Source organism: Palaemon carinicauda, chromosome 40 (genome assembly GCF_036898095.1).
Source record: "Palaemon carinicauda isolate YSFRI2023 chromosome 40, ASM3689809v2, whole genome shotgun sequence".
Taxonomy (NCBI): Eukaryota; Metazoa; Arthropoda; class Malacostraca; order Decapoda; family Palaemonidae; genus Palaemon; species Palaemon carinicauda.
The window spans coordinates 66,819,341-66,845,621 of NC_090764.1; the positions used below are offsets into that span (position 1 = coordinate 66,819,341).

General features: G+C 38.8%; 1 protein-coding gene across 2 annotated transcripts in view; it reads left to right on the top strand.

The window, feature by feature from the left end:
• The window catches only part of sp3 (spermathreecae), a 352,115-nt gene that overhangs the window by 155,369 nt on the left and 170,465 nt on the right, over positions 1-26,281 (top strand). For both annotated transcript variants that reach the window (XM_068363846.1, XM_068363847.1), the window contains exons 6-7: positions 14,177-14,296; positions 20,366-20,527. In XM_068363846.1, the coding sequence (XP_068219947.1) occupies positions 14,177-14,296; positions 20,366-20,527 (282 nt within the window). The remainder of the gene's footprint in view (positions 1-14,176; positions 14,297-20,365; positions 20,528-26,281) is intronic.

Genomic DNA, 26,281 nt, shown 5'->3' on the forward strand with positions numbered 1-26,281 from the left:
TTTTAGCAGCAAACTCTCAACCAATTGCATTGACATCTTGTTTATGTAAGATCATGTAGAAGATGATCAATGCAAGACTGGTGTGATACCTGGAGAAGAAAGATATTTTATCACCTATCCAGTGTGGATTTAGAAAAATACACTCAACGACGGATGTGTTGATACGACTTGAGTCCTCTATTTGTGAAGCCTTTGCTTCTAAACAGCACCATGTAAGTCTTTTTTACCTTGAAAAGACATATGATACTGCATGGAGATATGGTATACCCAAAACTATTCATAATTTGGGGTTGAGAGGATAGCTACCATTGTTCATTCAAGCATTTGTTTCATGTAGATTTTTTCAAGTTAGAGAGGGTGAAACTCTGTCAGAGAGGAAATGTCAGAAAGAAGTTCCCCAGGGTAGTGTGCTGAGTGTAATCCTATTTACATTAGCCATTAATGGGATATGCTCTGTCATTCCCCTAGATATTCTCTCAACAACCTTAGTAGATGATCTCTCCATATCATTTGCTAGAGCTAGAATGGCAATGTTTAAGAGAAAACTGTAATTCTCAATTGACAAAATGATTCAGTGGGCTGATATGAATGGATTTAAGTTTTTGACAAGCAAAACTGTTGTTGTCTGTTTCTGTTGTATACGAGGAGTACATCCAAACCTGGATATATACATTAAAGGTCAACGGATCCCATGTGTAAGTGAAGCTAGATTTTTAGGATTAATATTTGATAGCAGGTTAACATGGATTCCTAACTTGAAAGGCTTCAAAGTAAAATGTCTTTTAAAGTTATATAAGGCTCTCATTCTTTAAAAAACCAACTATGGATGTGAAATATACTCCGCAGCCACCCCAAGCTGATTAAAGAGTTTAGATTCTATACACCATACTGGTATTAGATTGGCCACAGGAGCCTTTAGAACCTCGCCTATCCCAAGCCTCCTTGTTGACGCTGGAGAAATAACCTTAGACCTTTATCAAAAGTCTTCTATTGTTCGGTATTGGTATAGGTTGCAAAGACTTCCTAATTCTTTAGCGTATCAGACTGCAAACCTTGTAAGGCATTGTAGGTATTATGAGTTGCACGCAAAATCTCCTCAACCTTATGGTTTTCGGATAAAACAATTGGTACTCAGTCTTGATATAACTAGAAGTAAGGTGGTTCTATTCAAGATATTATCAACCCCTCCTTGGAAATTACTAGAGATATCTTTTTGTAAATATTTATTGGTGTTGAAATGGATATGACTGGCTTAGAAGCTATAGTCTATTTTTTATAGCGGTGCATATTTGCACCCACTCATAGGGGTGCCCTTTTAGCTCGGAAAGGTTCCTGATACCTGATTGGTCGGAAGTAGTTTTGTCCGAACACCTTCATTGTTCTCGAATAATCACCAAGTAATGTGAATAGAAACTTATTTATTAACCTATATTTCTCCATCATATATATGTTTTGTCAATAAACAATGTGAAAGAATAAATATATTATAAAGAATCGTCTTGGTAAGTCTAAATTTAATAACACAATCCGCCGAAGTCAACGACAGCAGCTTGTTTTCGGATGCACGCTTTGTAATTTTGTAATTTTTCACATATTTTAACGCAAATTGGGATAAATTACACTCAGCATAAGTTAAACATGTTATTATGAACTTTCTTTGAATACCAGAATTTACCAAAATCATGGAATTAATAAAACCCGATATTTGTGAAAACTTATGGGGAGGTAAAAGAACAGCCTGTAGCGGCCTGGCGGGAAAACGATCCTTTCTGACTTGTAGACGCAGTTTTTTTTTTTTCTTTCATAATATAGTTCGGCCTAGTCCTTTCAGTTTAAATAGTCTTGCATTGTCTCTCTTCCTATTATTTTGCTTGGTATTTTCCCACATTCCTGTTCCTCACATAATATCTTATCTATTTTCCCCGATATCCTTTCTTTCATATAGACCTATGTGATATCCGCACTACGATTCCTTATGTTTTGTACCTTACGTCAGTAAGCATGTAAATAATAATAACAACATAAATTTTATGCTGTGTAGGAAGTATAACCTATTCTATAAACCTGAAATTAAGCATAGTATTTTTTTCTTTATTCCCGCCTCTACACTATTTTATTGAGACTTGCATGCGCTTCCCTTCAAGCCATCACTTTCGAAAGAGGATAAGAAATAAGGAATCGTAGTGCGGATGTCCCATTTATGAAAGAAGTGATATCGGGAAAATAGATAGATATTAGGTGATGAACAAGAATGTGGGAAAATACTAAGCAAAATAATAGGAAGAGAGACAATGCAAGACTATTTAAACTGAAAGGACTAGGCCGAACTATATTACGAAAGAAAAAAAAAAACTGCGTCTACAAGTCAGAAAGGATCGTTTTCCCGCCAGGCCGCTACAGGCTGTTCTTTTACCTCCCCATAAGTTTTCACAATTATCGGGTTTTATTAATTCCATGATTTTGGTAAATTCTGGTATTCAAAGAAAGTTCATAATAACATGTTTAACTTATGCTGAGTGTAATTTATCCCAATTTGCGTTAAAATATGTGAAAAATTACAAAATTACAAAGCGTGCATCCGAAAACAAGCTGCTGTCGTTGACTTCGGCGGATTGTGTTATTAAATTTAGACTTACCAAGACGATTCTTTATAATAAATTTATTCTTTCACATTGTTTATTGACAAAACATATATCTGATGGAGAAATATAGGTTAATAAATAAGTTTCGATTCACATTACTTGGTAATTATTCGAGAACAATGAAGGTGTTCGGACAAAAATACTTCCGACCAATCAGGTATCAGGAACCTTTCCGAGCTAAAAGGGCACCCCCTGTGAGTGGGTGCAAATATGCACCGCTATAAAAAATAGACTGTAGGTCTCTCTATAATGGAACATGTTACAGAACATAAGAAATCGACTTTTATTTATACTGATGGATCCAAATCTAATGATGGCGTTGGATTTGGAGATTATAGTAATGCTTTTAATTGTAGAGATTCATTTCCTCTAACAGCTTCTATATTTACTGCCAAACTATATGGCATACTAACCGCTACTGAAAAAAATGGCGTTAGAAGAGGAGGACAATTTTACCAATTTTAGTAATGCAGGAAAACATTCCACCAAGGAGTGTAATTCGCAAGTTTCAAAATGTATAAACTGCACAAAGTTAAACAAACCAAGTGACCACATTGTAAATTCTAGAGACTGCAAATCTTATGACTTGGAATTGAAAAGACTAGCAGAAAATACTGTTCATGGTTACTAAGGATGTCATAAACTGTGGCTATATAAGTATACAGTTCCCCTGCTGTATGGGACCGGAAAAGCAGCCATCAAAGTAAAAGTATAGTAAGTAAGAAGTGTCCCACAAGCTTTAGAAGTTTTTAATTCTAATAATCTTTTAGTTTAAAAGATTTTAGAGTGGGTTTTTATTATTGGACTGAGACGTATAACAATTTGATTTTGTTGAGTATGAGCAAACACAGGTGTGTGTGAGAATGAGAAGGCAGATTTACTAGCAAAGAATGCTGCAGCTGAGTTGCTACCATGAAGGTATCCCATCCTCTGTAATGATTTTTACCAAGCATTAAAAATCTTATTCATAATAATTGGAAACAGTATTGGGATAGCTTAGAAGGAAATAAGATGAGAGAAATAATGATTGTAATATCTCCTTGAAGGTATAACATGATGCCCTGAAAGTGGGAGACTACTTTTTGTCATCTCCGCATTGGTCACACTTGGTTGACACACAGTATCTGATGACTGGGCACATAAGCCATATTGCAATGACTGTTTGATACCCTTGTCATCGAGGCATTTGTCTACTGAATGCCCCACTTATAGCACAGAAAGAAATAGATATGTGTTTGAGGCTTGAGGTGAAGATGGCAGGTTCATCCTTGCCAAGATTCTTGGACATGATGTGTCATACCATGCTAGCGGTGTTTTTAGCTTTTATTTCAGAAGCAGGTCATCTGAAAGATATTTAACTTTTATAAGGACATCTTTCCTTCTATTATTTTCAATTGAATTTCCTTTTATTCTTTATTTATAACAAATGGTATCGGTATCAATGACCTTAGATGTCAAGATGCCAGAAAACTCTTGTCAATCAATCAATCTAAGTGGAAGCATGGATCTGGTTTAGTAATCTTGAGGAAGTGTTTATTTCAATGTGTGATATTTTGAAATATATCAAAATCAGGTTACTGGACCACTGTTTAATACAACTCTTAGAAACTTGTATATGTAGTGTCCCACTGACAGGAATCAAAGTGAATCTGCTGACTCCAAAATAGAATTGATAAAGGAAAGAAACCCTAAGCTGTTAATGTTGATTATTGCACCAGAAAGAGTTGAGAAATACTACTTCAAATTCAGGGAGCTGCTACAAAAGAAAGTAGGTACTATAGACTGTGGAGACATTTCTAGATTTGGCAAGAAAATTGATTGATGCCAAGTCTAAACCTAATATTACATTCTGAATAACATAAAAATAGAAGAAAATCTAATGATGGATATGAAACTGTATTAGAATTTTAGTATTTAGAGAGGGGTTATTTATATCGGGTACCTTTAAAAGTTTACTGAGGAATATATCTTGGATATGTGTCCTAAAGAAATTTGGAAACTTCATAAGGTTCTGTGAATACCAATTTGAAGACCATGACGTACCTTTATATGTATACATAAAATGAGAAACTAACAGTTTGTCTTTTCAAACAGAAACCTTAGCTGTGCTAATGTTTCAAATTTAGACATCCATATCAGGTATGTAAAATTTGAAAACATTGTGGCAATTGTTCAGATCCACAGCATAGAACCTGTGCCTCTATTGCAAAATACACTTATAGTAGCCAATAAGAAACATCTTCAATATCAGGTAGAAGGAACTACTAATCAGTAGTCAGATGCAGAGCATATTAGTGTGGGATTTACAAGGTGACTTTTAAGCAAGCTAAAAAGTTACACCCATTCTGTAAAATCTAAGAAATCAAACATTTCCTAGACCATGTAATTAAAAGTTACTATCTAGATCCCCATTTGAGGCAAGTACCCTTCCTCAAAATTTGGAATTGGTGCATATTGTCCTTTGAATTTTTCATAATCTTGAATGGGCATCTCATGGCTGTCTTATGGGTATCTCACGGCTGTCTTCTTGTGCAACATTGTTACTAGATGTAAGGGAAGAATCTTCTTATTAGAGAACTATTAGATGCACCTGTTGCAAGGAAGGTGCATAATCGTAATAGGTTTCTGTCTTTTAATAAAAAAAGAGGGCGACCTCTTTCTATCTCTCTTCTAATGAGAAATATAGAAATACCTATTGCAAGTAGGTATGATATATCTCAAAACAAAGATGATGAATCTTTATTAGACAACAAGTTAATCAAAAGGCTGTAAAGAAAATTTTAAACCAAACTTAGCAAGACCTAGTTTTATAAAGGAATTATCAGACAATCATCACAATTCAAAGAACTCTAATAGGAAGACTTCAGTTAAGGAGTCTTCCAATAAGGAAACTGTAATGCATGTAGAGCAAGCAATTTACATACAATGAAGAATACCCTTTCTAAGTTTTCTTCTATGCAGCACCCGCACTACTGCCATCTTCCTCTAACCAAATTAGACTACAAAAGCCTTTGGATATAACTTTCTAATTTCAATTAAATTTTCATTACTGGTATTATATTGTCAATTTTTATGCCAATGTCAACTCTATTGACAAAAGCCGTTAAATATAGACTTGCAATCGTCATCCTTATGTGACCCCTTTGAGGTCTGTAAATACCTGTGTTAATGTTTAATAAAGTTAGTTGATCGAGAGCTTGTCTTATCCTTCACTCCCATCATATTGGTGATCTACAGAGTGCCTCAAACACCCAGCTCGCCTCCCGTCTGCCGTATCCTTCAACAATATCCACCACCGACCACGACTCATATGTCCATGCTGCCACCATGAAACCCGCCCTTCGAAAGTAGAAATGCTTTTTCCCGGTTTCAGCAGGCCAAGGTTCTGTTCCATATCAAAGGTGTAACCTACTTGAGCAGCATAGAAGACTATGTCCTTGATATGACTCCTGACTACATCTTCCCAGAAATCTCTTGATTGGCTTTGTGAACAAATGGACAACCCTGTACAGTATGATGCCCTCAAATCATATCTCCTGGAGTAGTACTCAACGCTACCAGCTGCCCGTGTAGCCAAGATTTTTCAAGTCTCTCAACAACCGCTGGGGAATCAAAAGACGTCAATGACCCTCAGAGAAATGATCAGTATTGCTTGCCTTCAGTCTGCTGTAGACAGTTCTCTTTGTGAAGTAAACCTTATTCATGCCCTTAGGGTACAACTACTGCCAGAACCTCTACATTGATGACTAGAGTGCACCCTCTTATGAACAGCCACTTCACCACAGTCAAGAAACTCCATCAACAACTCCACTCCTGAAGAAGGGGATAACCATTCAACTCTGAGTGAAGTTGAGATGATTGCTGTAGGATATTGATGCCCACCTCGTGGCATCCCTGGGCAGTGACAAAGCTGCCCACCACCCACCTATGCTGCCCCATAACCATTCCCCAACCAATATCCTCAAAAGCCACTGGATGGCTCCCCTTGCCCTCAGTTGTGCTTTTACCACTCCAAATTTGTGGTTGTTGCTAAGAAATGTGCTACTGGATGTCAGTGGTAGAAAATGTGTAAGTAGGCTATGATAGCCTGTGGCATTGACCTCCACATAAGCTAATCTCATCTTTTCGCATGATTCAAGATCTAATGTGCGCTTTCTGGTAGATTCTGGTGCCTGTTGTTCCCTTTTGCCACGTTCCTCCCTTAAGTGCCTAACCCCATCATTACGAGACTGCTGAAGTCTACCTGGTAGCTGCAAATGAATCTGCTATCCCTACTCGCGATTAAGAGATGCTGACACTCGTTTTGTGGTGCCTAGTACCGGTGAAATTTAATCATTGCTGACATTACACTGCCTCTCAGTGGGGCAGATTTCTTCTCCCATTTACGGCGTCAATGATCTTAGATGTCAGGATGCCTGAAAACTTTAAATCAATCAATCAATCTTCTCCCATTTCTATCTCCTGGTTGATGTTACATATCAATGATTAGACAGTGACAGCTCTTACTTGTCCACATTTTTATCACTTGCTCCCTCCGACTTCGTTCTCCACATCTGCATGCTAACGGATGTCTACGTCCACCTGCTCACTTTAATGTCTCAACATTTTGCTCCTTGAACTACACCAGATGCCTATAATTTCTACCAAGCACTGTATCTATTAACCATATCAAGACGATGAGGCCTCCAGTGTTTGCAAGATTCAGATGTAAGGCCATAGACCGTTTGGCAGCTGCTAAATGCTCATTTGACGAAACAGAAGGAAAGGACTTTTGTTAAAAGGTCTCAATCCACTGGTTGTTGTCCCTGCACATCCTCCTGAAAAAGGATGGATCCCTATTACTTTGTGGGAATCGTTTTAAGATGCAAACTGAACCAGACCACTACATCGCCAACATCATTACCTTCCTTGACGGTGCTAAAGTATTTCTGACCCTAGACCTCCTGAAGAGGTATTATCAGGTGCTCATGAACTCAGAAGACATCCCAAAGATTGCTATAACCACCCTCTTCCTCACATATACTTTCAATTATTCTATTTAGGCCTTAATAATTTAGGGTCCACATTTCAATGACTTATGGATGGCATCACATTGAACCTCCCCTTCTGCGTATGTTATGTAGAAGCCATATAGAACTGTATTGGTATTTTCCTCCGAAGAAGAAGACCACCTATGTCACCTATATATCATCCTCGACTGCCTGCAGCAGAATGGCCTTGTTATCAGGTGCCAGTGTGCCCTTGGTGCCAAGGAAGTGACATTCTTGGGTCAACCCATCCCTGAGAAGGTATCGACAGTACATAAGTTGCTCATACCCTCAACTGTCAAAGCATTGCAGGGGTCTTGGTGAATTATCATCAGCTGTTCTTGTCAACCATTACCACTTATTTTGCGTCCCTCAACTACACTGTCATAGCCAAGCCAAAAAACCTTCAGGAGGCAGCCTTCTTGAACATAAAGAAAGCCCTATCAACTGCTAATGCTTTCACCTTGTCTGTGCCAGCTACACCCCTCCTACTCTGTACTGATACCAGTGACGTTGCTATGGGGGTAGTATTTGAACTAATGATCGACAGATTGCCAAACTTATTGGCCTTCGTCAGTAGAATACTTTCCAAAGTGGAATCTAGTTACTTTACCTTTGACTGCAAACTACAGTAATTGGGTTGTATTTGGCTGATCATCACTTCTGCCATTCCTTCGTCATTCACATGGACCACATGATTTATGTGTACTCCTTCACTTGACAGTCCGACGCGTGGTCCACACATCAGCGCTAATATCTTTGCTTTTTTTAAATCACCTGTACTATTCAACATCTCTGGTAATTTGAATCCTGTTGCCAATGTCCTGTCCAGGAATAAATTGGCTGCCATCCACCTGGGAATGTATTACAAGGCATTAGCAGAAGCCCAAGGAAAAACCCTGAGTACTAAACATCCAGAGCATCCTGCATGTGTCTCCTTTGCGAAGACGATGTCCTCGATGACTCCCATACCCTCCTCTGTGACATCAGTACTGGTAGGCAATGTTGTGGATACCAGCCTCTGCGCTGAAAGGCGTTTCAACTGATCCATGGCCTCCCACACCCATCATTTTGATCTACTACACAGCTGCTGAAGTTGAAGTACATATGGCATATCATTATTAAAGATGCCAAGGATTAGGTCCGTGCCTGTACTTCATGTTAAATTTTAAAAGTGCATCGACACTCGGATTTGAGTGTCGGCACTTTTCATCAATATCAGCATCATTTTGCCCACATTCTCATTGACAGGGTTGTCCCCCCCCCCATGTCACAAGGACACCGTTACATGTTTACAGTCCTTGATTGCTCCTCTTGCTGACCTGAGGGCGTTCCCATGCAAGATGCAACATCTGCCTCAAGCACTGATGCCTTAATTTCTGGATAGATAGCCAGATTCAGCATCCAAGGCTGACAAGCATTCCACACTTGAAAGCCTTAAAGGTGAAATTTCTTAAGGCTCTGAATCTTTTAAAAGTTTTGTCTCACACATCATGGGGGCCAGACCACAAAACTTATAGTACAAGGCTTTCTTTTTTTTTTTAAATTAGCTTTTGGTGTGAAATATTCTCTTCAGTCACCCCAAGCTTATTAAAGATTTTAGATTCTATACACCATACTGGTATCAGATTGGCCACAGGAGCCTTTAGAACTTTGCCTATCCCAAGCCTCCTTGTTGATGTTGGAGAGTTACCTTTAGACCTTTACTGAAAGTCTTCTATTGTTCGGTATTGGTTTCGGTTGCAAGGACTTCCTAATTCTTTAGCTTATCAGACTGCAAATATTATAAGGCACCCAAAATCTCCTCAACCTTTTGTTTTTTGGGTAAAACTATTATTAAACAGTCTTGATGTAGTTAGAAGTTAGGTGCTTCCATTTTGGAAATTACCATAGATATCTTTCTGTAAATATTTTATTGGTATTAAATAGAAGCCAGGTTTCTTTTTTATAGAGTGTATAGTAATGCTTTTAAATGTAAAGGTGAACTTCCTTTAGTCTCTATATGTTTACTGCCTAACTATATTGCATACCAACTACTATTGAAAAAATAGCATTAAAAGAGGAGGGCAATTTCACAATTTTTTGTGATCCTAGAAGTGTCCTACAAGCTTTAGAAGTTTTTAATTCCATGTAGTTAAACTCACCTTACAAGTTCCCTTTGTGGAAAAGAGGATTAGATCACCATTGTCCACCTAAAACCTGCGTATCTCCTGCAGGATAACGCGCCAACAGTAGGACTCTCTAGGGCATCTTTCACTCTTTCACATGCATGTCTGCTTCCGGGGGGAGCCATGTAATGCAAGTGCACCAAGCAATGCATATACAGGAGGTCTACATGTTACAAACGAGATCCATTTTTACTATGTGTCGGAAGTCGATTTTTGTCGTAATGCACATTTATATAAATAGTGCATTATACGTACATACAAACATACATATAAACATATATATATATATATATATATACATATATATATATATATATATATATATATATATATACACATATATATATATATATATATATATATATATATATACATACAGTATATATATATATACATATATATATATATATATATATATATATATATATATATATATATCTATATATATATATACTGTGTATGTATAATATATTTTTAAAAATTAAGATAACGATCATTTATCATTCATAAGTTACTGTACCTCATACATATAAATACCTGTACCCTATAAGTATCATGTCTAAGGTAGCACTTTAGCCATAAGTCTAGAATGAAAGGGGGTACATTGCCTGACTCTTCTACTGTAGGCATAGCAGTGCAACTACGCCAGTGCAGTATTAGTAGATGATAAGTAACGTTGTACATATAACAATTCATTACCTATATACTGGAAGGATTGTTGCAAGTGATGGAGAGACAGGCTTATTGGGAAGAAGTGGAAGATGCTGGAAAAGCTGGGAGAGTCAGGATGAGATGATGAAGATGCTGGAAAAGCTGAAGGTAGTATTGGAGAAGCTGTAGAGGTAGAGGGTTTAGGTTCAGGTTCATGTATTTTTAAATTACATAGACAGGTTTGTTTGCCAGGATTACATTCTCTTCTCTTCCAAGATCATGATCTCTCCCTGGACACCTTCATAAAACTTTACATGCTAGGATCCTCTTCCTCAAACTTTGCCATTGCTTCCTCTAGTAGGGCTTAATCTTCTGCCAAGGTCTTTGCTGTAAATATCTTGGGCTCAAGGATTGGGGTTTCTTCCTCTTCTGCAGTCATCTGGCTCTCCAGCTCAATCAAGTCCTCAGCAGACAACTCCCATCTATGAGATGCCAGGAGCTTGTTGACATCATCAGCATCCACCTTGAGATCCAGCTGCTTACTTAGGTCAACAGCCTTCTTGGTGAAAGCCTCAACTTCCCCTCAAAGCCAAAGATATCGTAGACAAACTGGAGTCAAAGCTTTTTCCAGACATCAATTCATGTTGGTTTGTTTAACCTCATCCCAAGCTTCAGCAATGTTCTTGATGGCATCTCAGGTGTTATTGGACTTCCAGAATATCTTAAGGGTCATGCTCTCCTCCTCCTCTATTGCCTCCAAAGCCATAGCAGTTGTCCTATAGAGGTAGTAAGCCTTGAAGGAAGCCATTACCCCATAGTCCATAGGCTGTAACAAGGAAGTAGTGTTAAGTGGCAGGTAAACCACCTTGACATTGGGATGGAAATCACCCAAGTTGACGGGGCACCGAGGGTCATTGTCCAGCAATAGCATCACCTTGAAGGGTAGACCCTTCTTAACACGAAACAGCTCAAACATGAGCACAAAATGGTTGAAAACTCTCCCCTCAAATAACAAGAGGGTCACCTATTTATTATTGTTAGACTTCCAGATGATTGGTCGCTGACTCTTCTAAACCCTTCAAGTGCCTTTGGATGATGAGCATAGGCTTTAGCTTGCAGTCACCAGGGGTATTAACCCCAAGAAGTAAAGTCAATCTCTCCTTGCCAACTTTGTGTCCTGGTGCAGTCTTCTTCTCCTTAGAAGACTTGTTTAGCACAAAACCCACCTTCCTAAATAATCTCAACCAATGCATCAGGGCATTCACTTGCTTCTTCATGATCAGTACTAGCAGCTTAATCTTGCCCCTTAAGATTATGCACATTGACACATGCCTTAAATCTCATAAACCACCCCTTACTGGCCACAAACTCCTCACTTTCACTCACTTCCCCGTTTGGACTTTTTAAGGTATCAAACAAATGCTTAGCCCTCCCTTGAATCACCATAAGCCTCACTGGATTACGCCGCTGATTATGGTCATTTAACTAGAGAGCACTAACAAGGTCTCCATCTCAATCATGCGACCATTGCGTTGTTTCATAATACAGTAATGGTCAATTTCATAGGGGCAGGTCCTTGCGCATGCTCAAGGATATGATGTTTATCCTTGATGATAGGTGCAACTGTAGAACGACTAAGGCCTAAAGCACGATCTGTGATCATAGGGGTCTCCTTTTTCATTTTGCTTGATAACGTCCATTTTAATTTTCATCGTAATAGTTTTTCTCTTCTTCTATGCTTAGCCATCAGAAGAGTCTCCCTTACACTTTCTGGACATGATTCAAAGCAAAACAAGGCACTAAAATATCCAATAAAGAGCAACACTGAAATCCCAAAATTGTATCGTAAGGTAAGATGGCGAATTGATGCTAAAGTGACACTTAATGCATTACTACGCAACTAGGTGATGATGTTAGCTGCTCTCCAAGGCGACAAGTATCTTGTCAAATTAACGAACCAATCATTGTCACTTGAAACTGAGTTACACTAATTTTTTAAGTAACCCGAGGATCTTCTTTTACTCAGCGCATGCAGTAACTGCCATCTAACTCTAACCAAATTAACTACAAAATCCATTGAATGTAACGTGCTAATTTCAACTCTATTTTCATTAGTGTTATATTGTCAATTTTTATGACAATTTAAATCTTGACAAAAGTTGTTGCATCTACACATACAATTTTCACCCTTATGTGATCCCTTGGGGCCCATAAATACCAGTTGCTGTCACTAAACAAAATAGTTTAATGCCTCCTTCTCTCACTTTACAAAATCAGTACTTTTTCCTGTATTATGTAATGAAACATTCAAGGTCTTAATGCTAAAAATGAAGAACTGAAGCTCCTAATTCATGACCACTCGTCTATAGTTGTACTTATAGTTTCATTACTAGATGTTTACACTGCATGCCCTAGAAAGATATTAGTTACAGAACACCATGTAATCTACAGGAAAGAAGTCATGGCCGAAGTCTCACATATTTTCTCTGCGACATTCCCCAAAAACCTTGAGATCTACATACTACTTTACAATTAGTAGTAGTCCAAGTAAATCTTTGTAGGAAATATACTATCTGTTTATTTTACATGCTCCCCAATGACAGTATTTTTTATGATGGTGTGGCTGAGATGATAAACCAGCTTCCTCAATCATTTCTTCTTTTGCGAGATATGAACAGCCAACATGCATTTTGGGGAGATGTCTTAGCAAACTCAAATAGCAATTTATTAGCAGCAGATGAACTGCAGCTCAGGACTGTGAATTTAAGTTGCGTACTGGGGAGGATACGGCTGTGTTTGGGTTTGGATGATACCAGAATTGAAATCGGACATTTTTACCTTAACTATTCCTTACAGTCATATCTTATGACATCATTTTGTCTTCCAATAAAAGAATACGAGAGGTACCGTATAAGCTGTATAGAAATGGTAGGTGTCTATGAATTCCCAATTATCCTTTTAGATGTTGGAAGCTTATTACTAGATTCTCTGGGGAAGAACTAAGCCTCCAGCCTGTGCCATCAACTATTCAAGAGGTTTTGTGTGTTATCTTCTCAGAAGCAGAAGGGGTCCAGGTAACAAGAGTCAAATCTTAAACTATTTGGATTTTTTTTCTCAAAGATCAGACAATATTCAAAATGGGATTAATATTACCATATGCAATTTTCTGAGTTGTCAGGATGAATTTATTGTTGATATGTTGAACTTCTATCATTGTTCCTCTTAAATAAGATACAGTAATCTCTTTGGCTATATAACAAAATTGTTGTATCTAGTTTTTCCCGACAGTATCATTAAGTATAAACTCTAGATAGAAATAAAAGTGGCAATTGATGAATGGTCTTACTAATTATGAACTATAATTTTATGGCTTTTATGCATGCAAATGAAAGGCAATTTTATATATTGCACTAAATTTGACATTAAATTTTGATAGGAAAAAATCTTTATTTTAGATTAATTCATTTGAATTGTAATGGTATGTTTATTTGAAAAAAATATATATGAACTTCGTTTGTATATTATACTGTAGTTTGAAACTATTGATGTTATATAAAGTGGTCTGTTAATTTGGAGAATGTAAAGAACAGCTGTTGAATGCTTAGATTTGTTGTACTTTGATGTGTTTACTCCACAAGTAAAAATACCATAGTAAAAATTAATTGAAATAATTTTTCTTTTTTTCTAGGTTCCTGGTTTTGATGTTTGGATAGTGCCTGTTATTCAAGGTTTTGTACAAATAAATGCTGTACCTTTAGATGCCTCTGCTATTCCTGCACTGTCTCCAGATGACAGCTCTGACAGAACAGTAAGCTATGTTGTGTTTTATCTATTTCTGACCATGATTAATGGGGCAGAGCAACCATTCATGAGATTACTTAACCCCTTATGAAAACATTTGGTGGGATCCCAGTGAGAAATCTGGTTTGTTCCGTCACTAAATACAAACCCGTTCACTCTTTATTAGGGAATATACTTTCGGTGAAGCGGGAAGACTAGGTATAAGACTTTTAGTTAGAGGGAGGGCGGCTAGGGGATATTACCTGTTATCCAGCTCACACACTTTTGCTTTTGGGTCGGTTGAAAGCGGACATTGTCTCTTTATACTGCTTAACACTGACTGGCCATTGACTAATCTGTTTTTATTATTATTATTATTATTATTATTATTATTATTATTATTACTACAAGCTAGGCTATAATCCTAGTTGTAAAAGCATAATGTTATAAGCCTAAGGGCTCCAACAGGGAAAAAATAGCCTAGTGAGGAAAGTAAACTAGGAAATAAACAAACTAAAAGAGGAGAATAAAAAATCTAAATAAAATATTTCAAGAACAGTAACAACATTAAATTAGATCCTCACAGATAATTTATAGAAACTTAAAAAACAAGAGGGAGAGAAATGATATAGAATAGCGTGCCCGAATGTACCCCAAGCAAGAGAACTCTGATCCTAGACTGTGGGAGACCATGGTATAGAGGTTATGGCACTACCCAAGATCAGAGAACAATGGTTTGATTTTGGAGTGTCCTAGAAGAGCTGCTGCCCATAGCTAAAGAGTTTCTTCCACCCTTATCGAGAGGAAAGTAGCCACTGAACAGTTACATTGCAGTAGGTAACACCTTGAGCAAAGGTGTACAGTATGTGGACAGAGGAGAATGTAGTAAGAATAGGCCAGACTATTCTGTGTATGTGCAGGCATAGACAAAATGAGCTATAACGATAGAGAGGGATCCAATATAGTACTGTCTGGCCAGTCAAAGGACCCAATAACTCTCTAGCTTTTCTTCTTTTCCTTTCAGGGGTGAGTGTTGCTGTTCTAGGCCGACATGCAGACTTGTCCTGGACCTGAAGGACGCAAATGCGACACTTTCATGTCTCCTGTTAAGACCGTCCCTCACTCCATGTGCCCGGCCTGCAGAAGACGCCCTTGTACACAGGAGGATACCTGCGCAGAATGTCTGGAGCGGTCATCCTCCCAGTGGCAGAGATTTGGTAGTCGACGAAAGAAGAAGTGGAAGAATTATTTGTCTCCTTCGGGGACATCCTTGAAGGCAAAGAAACCTTGACTTTTTTCTTCATCTTCTTGATCTCTTCCTGAAGCTCCTGCTCGATCGGTCTCCCCTGGGGAACAGTTGAGTAGAAACGGTGGCCTTTTGACGCCCGGACAACTCTTTGGACTAGAGGACTGCACCGCTTCCCCTAGAGAAGCTTTGCTACCTTTCGCCTCAGGGAAGTCATTCTCCGTGGATGATGTACTCCAGTGCCCCTCCTTAGGGATTGCTGGTCCCCCTTCACTGGAAGGTCTTTTAGAGCTACTGCAGTTAGGAGCACAGAGGAAGCATACACCTGCTTCCTCAGAGGTTGACCTTGGTCTTCCGAGAGATTCTGAAGGTTTCGCACCGGCAAAGTCTCTAGTGCCCCGAAATGTTTCAGTCTCTTCACCTGCACTGTCACTGTCTTCTTCAAGAAGGCCTCTCGCAGCTGACGCATCTCAGCGTGCTGACGACGGCGCACTTCCTTATTTAGAGTTAGCTCAGAAGCTTGTTCCTACTCCTATCAAGGGACACCTTTCCCTCTCATGGGTTAGGTCTTCCCTAGTGACCTTATCCACGCAGGGTAACGAGAAGGTTATTAGGCTCATCTATGCTTTTACTTAGCCCCTCAGAGCGTGGTTCTTAGGAATAAGGCAACAAGGGTAGCGAAGGCTTGGAGCAGCTGCAATACCATGCCAGTGAGTTCAGAGTATTCAGCGATCTTCGTCCTTCATGCGTCCGACTAGTATGTCTTGTCCAGCTGATTTGACTCGCCCAGTTCCCGTTACTGGATCTCACAAGAGCGCTCGCCATACTCCCACCACACTCTCGTTAAGTGACACAGCTTTGATGACAACAGGTAAGCAGACGACTTGTGACCTGAGAGTTCCAGGAGCACTCGCCGACAACGACCAGCGTTCCCCATTGCCAGCTCGCGACTCCGGCAGTAGAAATGTCCGATGTGATCCTGAACGATTGCACAAACTTGGACCTGAAGATTCATTGACGACGAGACAGCACAGTCTTCCAACTCACGACCAGGTTCCAGTTTGCGACCACGCTCCAGCTCGCGACCACACTCCAGCTTGAGACCACATTCTGGCTCGTAACCACGCTTCAGCTCGTGACTGCTCTTCAACTCGTGACCATTTTTAAGCTCGCGACCAGGCTTTAGCTTGCAAAAATATTTCAGCTCTTGACCAAGCAGCTGCCAGCAATCACGTATGAGAAAGTTCCTCCTCGTGACTCCCTATCCGACAGGATAAGCGAATGCACTCTCCAAGAGCTTCAACATCGACAGCTGTCCATCCATAAACATTGATTTGTTCCTCCAAAACGGAATGCGACAGGATGCCAGTATGTATGCACTCAGGTAAGCATAAGCATTCTTCTCTGAAGGATGACAGATTAGCACTAACCCCTCGCAGATGAACACCGGAACGTGAGCTCTCTCAAGGGGCCCCAACGACCATTCCTTCATTCAGCAAGGACATGCCGTTGTAACTTGAGTTGGTGAAGACAGTCTAATAAGCTGTTACAGGTACTTTACAGGTTCCTGAAGGTAAAGATCCGGTAGCCATATTTTTGACCAGGACTCCGCAGGTCCCGCCGTTGGAGGCTTCAAGTTTCTCGAGTTTCACCCTTCCACCATCCGATCCAAGATAAAGTTCTGTTCCAGCTCAATATCAGTAACGACAGGCTCCTGTGGTTTTGTTGACAATACAATCGAAGGTGTGTAATCTTCCTACAGATTCTTGCACGCTGCAGCATAACTACTCGAGGCTAGAGCAAACTCCTATGATGCCTATGAAGATGAAGAGGCGGGAAAGGCAACCTACTCCTTTCCCGGGTTACACCTTTCATCCCCGGACCAACAGAAGCTCGAGACTTACGAAATTTTACTGTTTGTCTCCGATTGAGGTTGCCTCAACAATCCAGCCAGCTCTCTCTCCACAGAAGCAGACTAGCCTTCCTCCCATGTGTACTTCTAGTCTGTCCAGAATGAGAGAGAACTTGAAGACACCTTCCTTACTCGTTGAGTTCATACCTCGACCAAAGGAAAGGAAGAATGTCAAGACGGTACCCAAGAACTAGTCTTAAAGGATGACGGCTCCATTTCAAGAGAAAACACCAGGTTTGACATGCTCCGCAACGAAGACGGCAGACAAAGAGCTTCCTTGACATCGAGAAAATCTACAAGATGCCATGACGACCCATCCCGGGCTCCCTCGTATAGGTGCGAGCTTGTGGATGGAAGATCTTGAACAAGACTATGAACTGGTTGACACACTCCTGAGAGCAGCTAGTCCTAGGATCTCAGCATCTGAATAAAAGGAGATGGACCACGTGTTTTGGTAAGTCCTGGCATGTATCAGGGCTATTAATGGGTTAAAAACCCTTCCACAGCACTACCCGAAGGTTAGGACATGATCTTGGACCTTCCATATGGAGCCCCGAAACCTGCCGAAACTAGCTCAGCCCTGCCCTGGTTGAGGGGAGTTGAAGGGTGCCAGAAAGGAGGCCTTTGGACAGATTTCTGGAGGCTCTCAGTCCGTATAGTCCAACGATTCAGCGAAACTCTTCCCTCCTCATTTTGTCCAGTAGAGGTGGTATTATGAAGTAGTAGAGGAAAACCTGGCAGCATTACAGTTCCATCGGTAGTGTGTCTGTCGAAGGGCATCTCGTTTCAGGCTATCGGGACTGCAGGTAAACTTCTCAGCGAGCGTCACTCTAAGCATGGATAGGATCATGAAGTATGCCATGCAGGCTACTTTGTGGCTTAATCTATGGTTGGGGTCAGTGGGCCATCTTTTCAGGACAGAGGACTGGTCGCAAGAACAGGCGAGGGAATCCATGTGTACGTTTCTTGTCTCTGGCGCAAGGACCATTGAGTTCCTGGCCCATCAAGTTGTAAACTTGTGGGGTAACATGGTCCTCAAATGTCGGGATGCAGACATCGAGAGGTTCCACAGGCTAATACCGAAGAGGGAGGTGATGAGACTATGAATCTCGGCTATGGAAGGTCCTTCGCTTTTCAACATTGAGAGAGCAGCGGAGCATTGGAGAAAGACTAGCCAGGACTCTCTTCTCCAGAGAGCAATGTCGACGAGGACTATGAAGTATAGCTCCTCCAGCCCAGAAACTGCCTCCCACTAATCACAGAGTAATCACAGAGGAGCAGTAGAAGTGCGGTTGCTCACAGGACATTAGGAGTTAGAGACCAGCCCAAAGTCAAACTAGCAAAGGAAGAAAACCAGGTAGAGGTAGTGGACATTTTCATTTTCTCTAGGGAGGGTAACAGTCCTCCCACTTGTCCACCGGTAGGAGGAGGCCTGCAACGTTGGTGGCAGTGATGGTTGCAGTACAGGTTGAAGCTTGGACGGTCACCGTGATACGTTCAGGGTACTGTCTAGTTCCAGTCACTCTATCTCTCCCTCCCTTGACTCCACATCCGAATTTGTCGAGTTCCTACACGAAGGGGTACATGAAGGAACAAGCCCTCGGGGCCGAAGTCCAGACTATGTTGGAGAAAGGCGCTCTCCAAGAGGTCGTAGACGGGTCCCCAGGCTTCTACAGTCGATTCATTATTATTATTATTATTATTATTATTATTATTATTATTTATTATTATTATTATTAATAATATTATTATTATTATTATTATTACTATTATTATTAACATTAATATAAGTATTGATATTAAAATTAGTATTATTATTATTATTATTATTATTATGAATATAAATATTAATATTACTACTACTACTACTGCTACTACTACTACTACTACTACTACTACTACTACTACTACTACTACTACTTGCAAAGCTACAACCCTAGTTGGCAAAGCAGGATGCTTTAGCAGCTGAATAACAGTTCAAGAGAAACAGACCAAAGTATCAGTCCTTGGTAAGATTGGCTATTGTGAGGGATGAATGATACACTCATCCTTTATCCCCTCATAATTGTCATCATTGAACCTTCTTCTTCTTCTTCTTCTTCTTCTTCTTTTTTTTTTGCTCTGTATAGAAAATTACTTTAGAAATATAGTCTAAAGCGGGAATTTTCTATTTTAGGTCATGATAGTTCTGTGATTTATTTAAAGACTGAGATTGCCATTATCAGGTCAAAATTTTATGAGTTTCAGAGGGCTGCTGCAACAATAGTACCCAAAAACCATACCTTTAAAGAAAATGGGCTTTGGAAGCCAGAGAAATACAGCCAAGAGGACTGATGCATTTTTAGGTAGAGAATTAATTAAGCCATCAATCCTAGTAGTCAGGTTAAAAAGCAGGTATTCAGAAATGCTGAAAGATTCTGTAGTCTGGATGATATAACATAAGTTGCAGAATAATCTTGGATTTATGATGCAATATCATGGTAACCAAACCATGAAGAAGTAATTGATATTTTTTATATGTATGAAGTGAGGTTTCCAAATGCTTTTTTGCTTGTCTATTTTTGGAGTCTTTTATCTGGTTCGTTCCTCTTGAAATAGTGAGAAATCTTATAAATGTTTCCTGACATGACCCTGAGTGTACTGGGGAAATTGGAAAGATAATATCTTTGTAGTAAAGTGATTACAGAAATGTATTTGGAGAAAAAGAGTGCACAATTGTAGGAAATTACGGTATGTTGAAATACCTAGTTTATAATAACAGTAAAATTTAATTTGATTAAGTTATCTGATATCCTTAACTTTTCTCTATGTATAAATAGCATTTCTAGACCTTTAACAGCATTAATGGCAATATTAATTTGCATAGAATTCATCTTTTAGATTTTAATCTTGAATTATGATGTATGTTATTGAAGTGAAATTTATTCTTTTATTTTCAGAAGTTAGACCATTACGTTTTGACCTTAATATCTAGAAGAAGTCGGTTTCGTTGCGGCACAAGGTATAAAAGGCGGGGAGTTGATGAAGATGGAAGGGTTGCCAATTATGTAGAATCAGAGCAGATCATTTCTTATTCCCATCATCGTGTTGCTTTTATACAGGTATTTGTACTTTGAATTATGTTCAAATTTGTTTTATTTTAAACTGAAATTTTTGAGGATTGGTGAAAGCCAACAGTAAGGCCCAAAAAGAGAAAAGGAGTGTTAGATATGCTACTTGGAAGAAGAAAGACATGTATTTCTAATAAATGTTTCCCTGTCATGTAATTTATTTGTATTTTTAGACATGAAATATATTTGTTCCTACACATATACAAACCTTTAATCCTTAAAATAACGAATATCTTCAGTACAGTGAGCCCTCGCTACTTCGCGGTTCGACCATCGCGGATTCACCACTTCGAGGATTTTTTTCATAACCCATGTATATACATATATCGCGGATTTTCCGGAAAATTCGAAAATACCGCGATGTGACCGATGGTGCGAGATTGGAGAAAGTAAGGAAAATTGAATCATGATTGATTTTCAATATAAATGAAACTTTGAGGAGCAACAAAGATATCATTTGTTAGAGAGATAGAGAGAGGTAAGGAATGGGAGGTAGTGAAAAGTAGCCCACTGAGAGAGAGAGAGAGAGAGAGAGAGAGAGAGAGAGAGAGAGAGAGAGAGAGAGAGAGGGGGAGGGGTTTAAATGTAATACTAAACCAAAAAATTTGATAGGTTATAACACATTGGTGCTTATGTAATATGAACTGTATACTGTAGACGGTTTGAATAAGTTAAGAAATGGTATAAACGATACTTTGTTAGTGTATTCGTACACTCTCAAAAGCGCCAGCTAGATGTCAGCTGATCTAATCACAGCCAAAAGTAAAACAAAAAGAAGTCAACAATACTCGATTTTTAAAATACACCCGAAATTTTAAAATAAAAGTACACGCTTTCTTAATGTGCAATTAACTATTTAAAGAGTAGCAATTTTCTAGAATAAAATGATGTTTCCCAAAAAATAGTGGTTTGCTGATGAAATCGGATGCCGTATTTTTAGCTATGATTGAAATGGATGTAGACTCGGCATAATTTTTTCGTTTCGTATTTAATTGACACTAAGAAGACTAATTTTAGTCTCTTCATCTAAATGTAAGTATTGTATAACACGAAGAGAGAGAGAGAGAGAGAGAGAGAGAGAGAGAGAGAGAGAGAGAGAGAGAGAGAGAGAGAATGAATCAGCTGTTGTAATCAATGGCGTGTTTTTGTTTCGTGAGAATTTCATCGCCACGACTATAACAACAACATACTGTACTGAACTTTACAGTATTATACAGACTACTGTAATATGATAAAGTAAAATATTTGTAATCTATTTTATATGAAATGGGGCAATTTTTTTTTGTTTAAAATTTACATTTAGGTATGTAAAACAACTCTCTCTCTCTCTCTCTCTCTCTCTCTCTCTCTCTCTCTCTCTCTCTCGTAAATAGTAAAACATTGGTAATAACAAAATCAACATACTGTACTGAATAATCAATATAATCAATGCAAAAACTAACCTATACACAGATGTTTAAATGCATTTGTTTCTTCATTATGATCAGAGATAAACGTAAACAAAACATTGGTTGCCATTTTTTATCGTGCTTTTTGGCGTGTTTAGGAAACGCATGATATAAAGTCGCCTGTTTTAGTTTAGGGTACTGTAGTACTGTACATGCATTAAGTGTTCTGTACATTAAAGGGTAGTTTGTTAACAGTACTACGTACAAGGGAAGGTTTTAAAAGTCTGAATATACATGTTAAATAAATAGGTAAAAGCGGATTTTCACCTATCGCGGTCGGGTCTGGAACCTATCTACCGCGATAAACGAGGGTTCACTGAGCTAGAATGGTGATTGAATAAATTTGCGGTAATTAATGACAGGTGGTGAGTGTAGGCGAGTAGCCCCACCCCTTTTCCTGTTAAGAACTCTTCATTGTTCCAACACGATATACAACCCTCGTAATCATTTAATATAGGAATTCACTTCAGCTCAGCTGAAACAGCCAAAGAGAAAGAAAACCAGGCAGTTGTGCTGATTGGTTGGCTGGCGGTATGGGGCGGAGCTTAGCTTAGCTCCCCCCCCCACTGCCAGCCTGCTTTCCTCATTTCATTCACTTCGGCTCAATGTGGATGGTTGCCTACTCCCCGCTCTTTACGCTACAGCCTTTTGCCTTCTCTTGGTCTTTGTTATGAAGGAGAAAGTTACTCTTTAAAATGCGATGTTGTGCAGGCCGTGGCGCCACGGGCGTTGCAGTGGATTTTGTGGAAAATGCCATACTTACCGGGTGTTGCTTGATGATTTGCTGGTTCTGCATATCCTTTCTTATTGAAATCATCCATTTCATTTGCATTTCTTCATTACTCAGTACTGTAGTCGAGAGTTAAGTGATATGGTTGTTGGGCATTTTTAATAGTCTAAAGGGTATCAGAAACTAGTAGTTGGTTCTGACATGCTTCTTTTGTACATTCCTTATCTGTGTGACCTTGTGATCTACAGATTTTCCCCTTTTGTTCATATCCTTTTTAGTGTATACGTCCCAAAATTTTTGGACTTGCCTATCAAGAGTCTCATCCCTTGTGTTTTGGCAAATTGCTTCATCAACAAATGTTCCCAAATCTGTCCCCTCACTGCAGTTTCCGTTCATCAGGCAGTTTATCGTCCAACCTATCCTGGATCAAATGGCTACTTTATCTAATCTCTAGGGGAATTGCTACTGAATAGTACAGTGCTTTGACAGTTAACTGGTCCTCGTGGTTTTGTCTCAATGCTAATGTTCTCAAAAGTTTCTTTGGCTGTTGGAGGATTTTCTCTGGTATCCAGAGAAAACTTTGGTATAATTTTTCATCTGTTTCTGTAATGATGTAAAATATTAAGGTTTGATAATTTTCTTTCTTGTTGAAAAATTCTGCAAAAATCGTGTATGTGAGCACTTAGTCGTTTAAGACTTCAATATTTGAGTGGTGCTTACTGTATCATTGATCCCCTACTGAGATTGTGGGCAGGGTTGGCTATGAATTAGAATGCATTGCCAAACTTTTTTCCTACTAGTTTTAGGGCGTATTTGAGACACTTGTCGCCTGTCAACCTGCTGCATGCTGCCAATTTGGTTTATATTCTGTGCAATGTATTGAATTTGTGTGTACCTGTTGTATCTTTTTTTTGGTAGATTTGTTAAACAACCTGAGGAATGCCTTGTATAAATATACAGTACACCACTTTCATAGAACTTGGGTAGCTTTTATTAGGTTAAGCTCACCGAATCTATAAAGATTTTGGCCGGGTGATCTTGATTCTTTCTTGGTCGTGCAGCTTCAGTGTTGGTTTGGTCTCTCAATTTTGCTTGTTCCTCTTAATGGTGTTTGGGGTGTGTTTGGAAGTAAATTTTTGTTTTGGGACTGATGAGCCAATTCTGAATTTGGTGATCCATTATTGGATTCACTATCATCGTCTTCATTTCTTTCCTGTTTAAGATTATCTTTCCACATCCTTGTATCCTTATCTTTAGGTGATTAACAGGACTTTACAGGTTCAGGATCAGATTCAATTTCTGTCTCTGCCCTTCCCCGTTGATATCTTGTCGATGGTTTATTACCCTTTCTTTTGTCTCGAGCGGACGATCTGTACTCGGGTCGTGAAGGTATAGTATTTACTTCTGTATTTTGCCCACCTTCTGCATTAACGCACACCACTTCTGCTTCTCGAGTGTTGCTTTCTCTCCCATTCTGTAGAATTAGTATCAGACTTGACTTTTACCTTCCTTCCTTTCCTCTTGTTTTGGAATTTGTCATGCCCTCTTTTCTTTTCTTTTCTTTTCTTTTCTTTTAGAAGGAATTATTCATTTGTCCCTCGAGGATGTTGTTTACACATCATGTCTGTCGTGGTCTTTTGGTGAAACCACACTTCATGCCTTCTTTCTACTTCTTTGAAGGGTCTTTTTTATTTATCCCTCGAGGAGGACGTCCTCACACACAAATACATATTTGCTTCACTCCCTCTTTCTCCTTCTCTGAGGGGACTTGATGGGTCATCCATCAAGGACTTCATCTGCACATCATGTCCTTTATCGTCCTTTAACGAGGCAATGGGTGCCTTGGATATTTCCTTGTCCCCCTTCTCTAAGGTGGTCCTCATTGGTCATACCTCATGGACGTCTTCTGCGAATCTTGTCCTTTATCACCCTTTAAAGAGATCTTGGGTGCCTTGGGTATTTCTTTAGTATTGGATGTGGTTTTATGCTGCACTATTTAAAAGGTCAAAGTTTTGAACCATTGGAGAATCTTCCATTCAAAGATCTAACGCTTAAAACACTTCCTGTTGGCATTAGCTTCAGCTAAATGTATAAGTGAACTAAATGCGCTGTCTGTCAAAGTAGCATTTACAAAACATAGGATGATTTTAACCCTTTAGACTTCCTTTAAAGCCAAAAATTATTTGATGGCTAAGAGTTTGCCTTAATTTTTTCAAATCCTTCCAATCATTTTTTTGAAAATGAATGAAATTGTGCCCACAGAAAACAGATTTCTTTGTCCAGTAAGAGTCATTCATTATTATTTGACAAAACTACAGGTGTTGGTAGTTTACCTAATTTGTTTTGTGAGGTTATGGACTTTAATGTCCTTTGACCAAAAGTGTAACGTTATTCCTAGTTAGAAGTTTGTTCACAGAAGTTCACAAAGAATTCCATTCAAATCTAATGAAAGCTTTGAAAGTTAAGGTGCATATCAGATGTGCAGGTACATGCCTTAGTTTGTTCAAGAATCTTTCTTTGGAAAGAGTTTTAGCAATAGCTGAATGGCATGCCAAGTCTGTTTTTGCTAAACATTCTCTTGAATAATCCTGGTTTATTCATCAAGGTTGTAGGGCTCCAGGCCCTTGTAATGACTGCAGGGGACATGGTCTTATTAATTTTTGTTCAGTTGATTTATGATTCACTTCTATGAGAATATGGCATTTAGTTTAAATAACAATCAAGAGTATCATTTAAAGAATCTGCTGTCTGATATTTTAAATAGCTTCTGTAAACAATCTGGAATCCTGTAATTCAAACTGTATTTAGAGATGTTTTTTTGCCAGCAATATAGATCAGCTTAGTTAAGCTTAACTATATGTAATGCTTTAACTTAGATTTAGCCTATCTCTTTCCTCCGCTGACATCGCACCTCTATCAGAGTTTGAGAGTCAGCAATAGGAACACCAGGGAGGTTCTTAGGAATAAATGGTGTTTTAATAATAAAATTTCCTATCTCTATATTCACCTGATATGCATATATATGCCCAGTGTTCTCCCCACTGACTAATGGTGTCAAGACGATAGGGATGATTTCAACTTCAATGCTAAAATGACAAAGAGAGACTGACACATGTCAGTACCGGGATTTACACCACTTACTGTTAGAATGTACCATTACTTTACTTAAGAGAAATAAATTGTGAAAATATTGAAATTTTGAAATACAGTATTTCACTGGCAAATATCTATTAAACCAAGCTTCTAGAGAGGAAGCATAGAAAACATCAGGTGGGTATAGAAATAAAAAAAATTGATTATAAAAATTGAATTTTTCCTTAGTGTTTGAAATTGTTATAATTTTCCTTCAGCAACATGTGTTGATAAGAAACATTCCCTTTGCTGTATATTGAAGCGTTTATTGTGGTGAGGGTCTCCTTTTCTTAGCCACCATCCCATTAGGCCACCAACTCCGTTCAGTGTAGGCAAAGAGAAGTTAACTTCAGTCATTTATTTCATTTAAACCTAGTTTTTCTGCCTCCTATTTACATTTTTGTAAATGCAAAATAATATCCAACTTAACTAAAG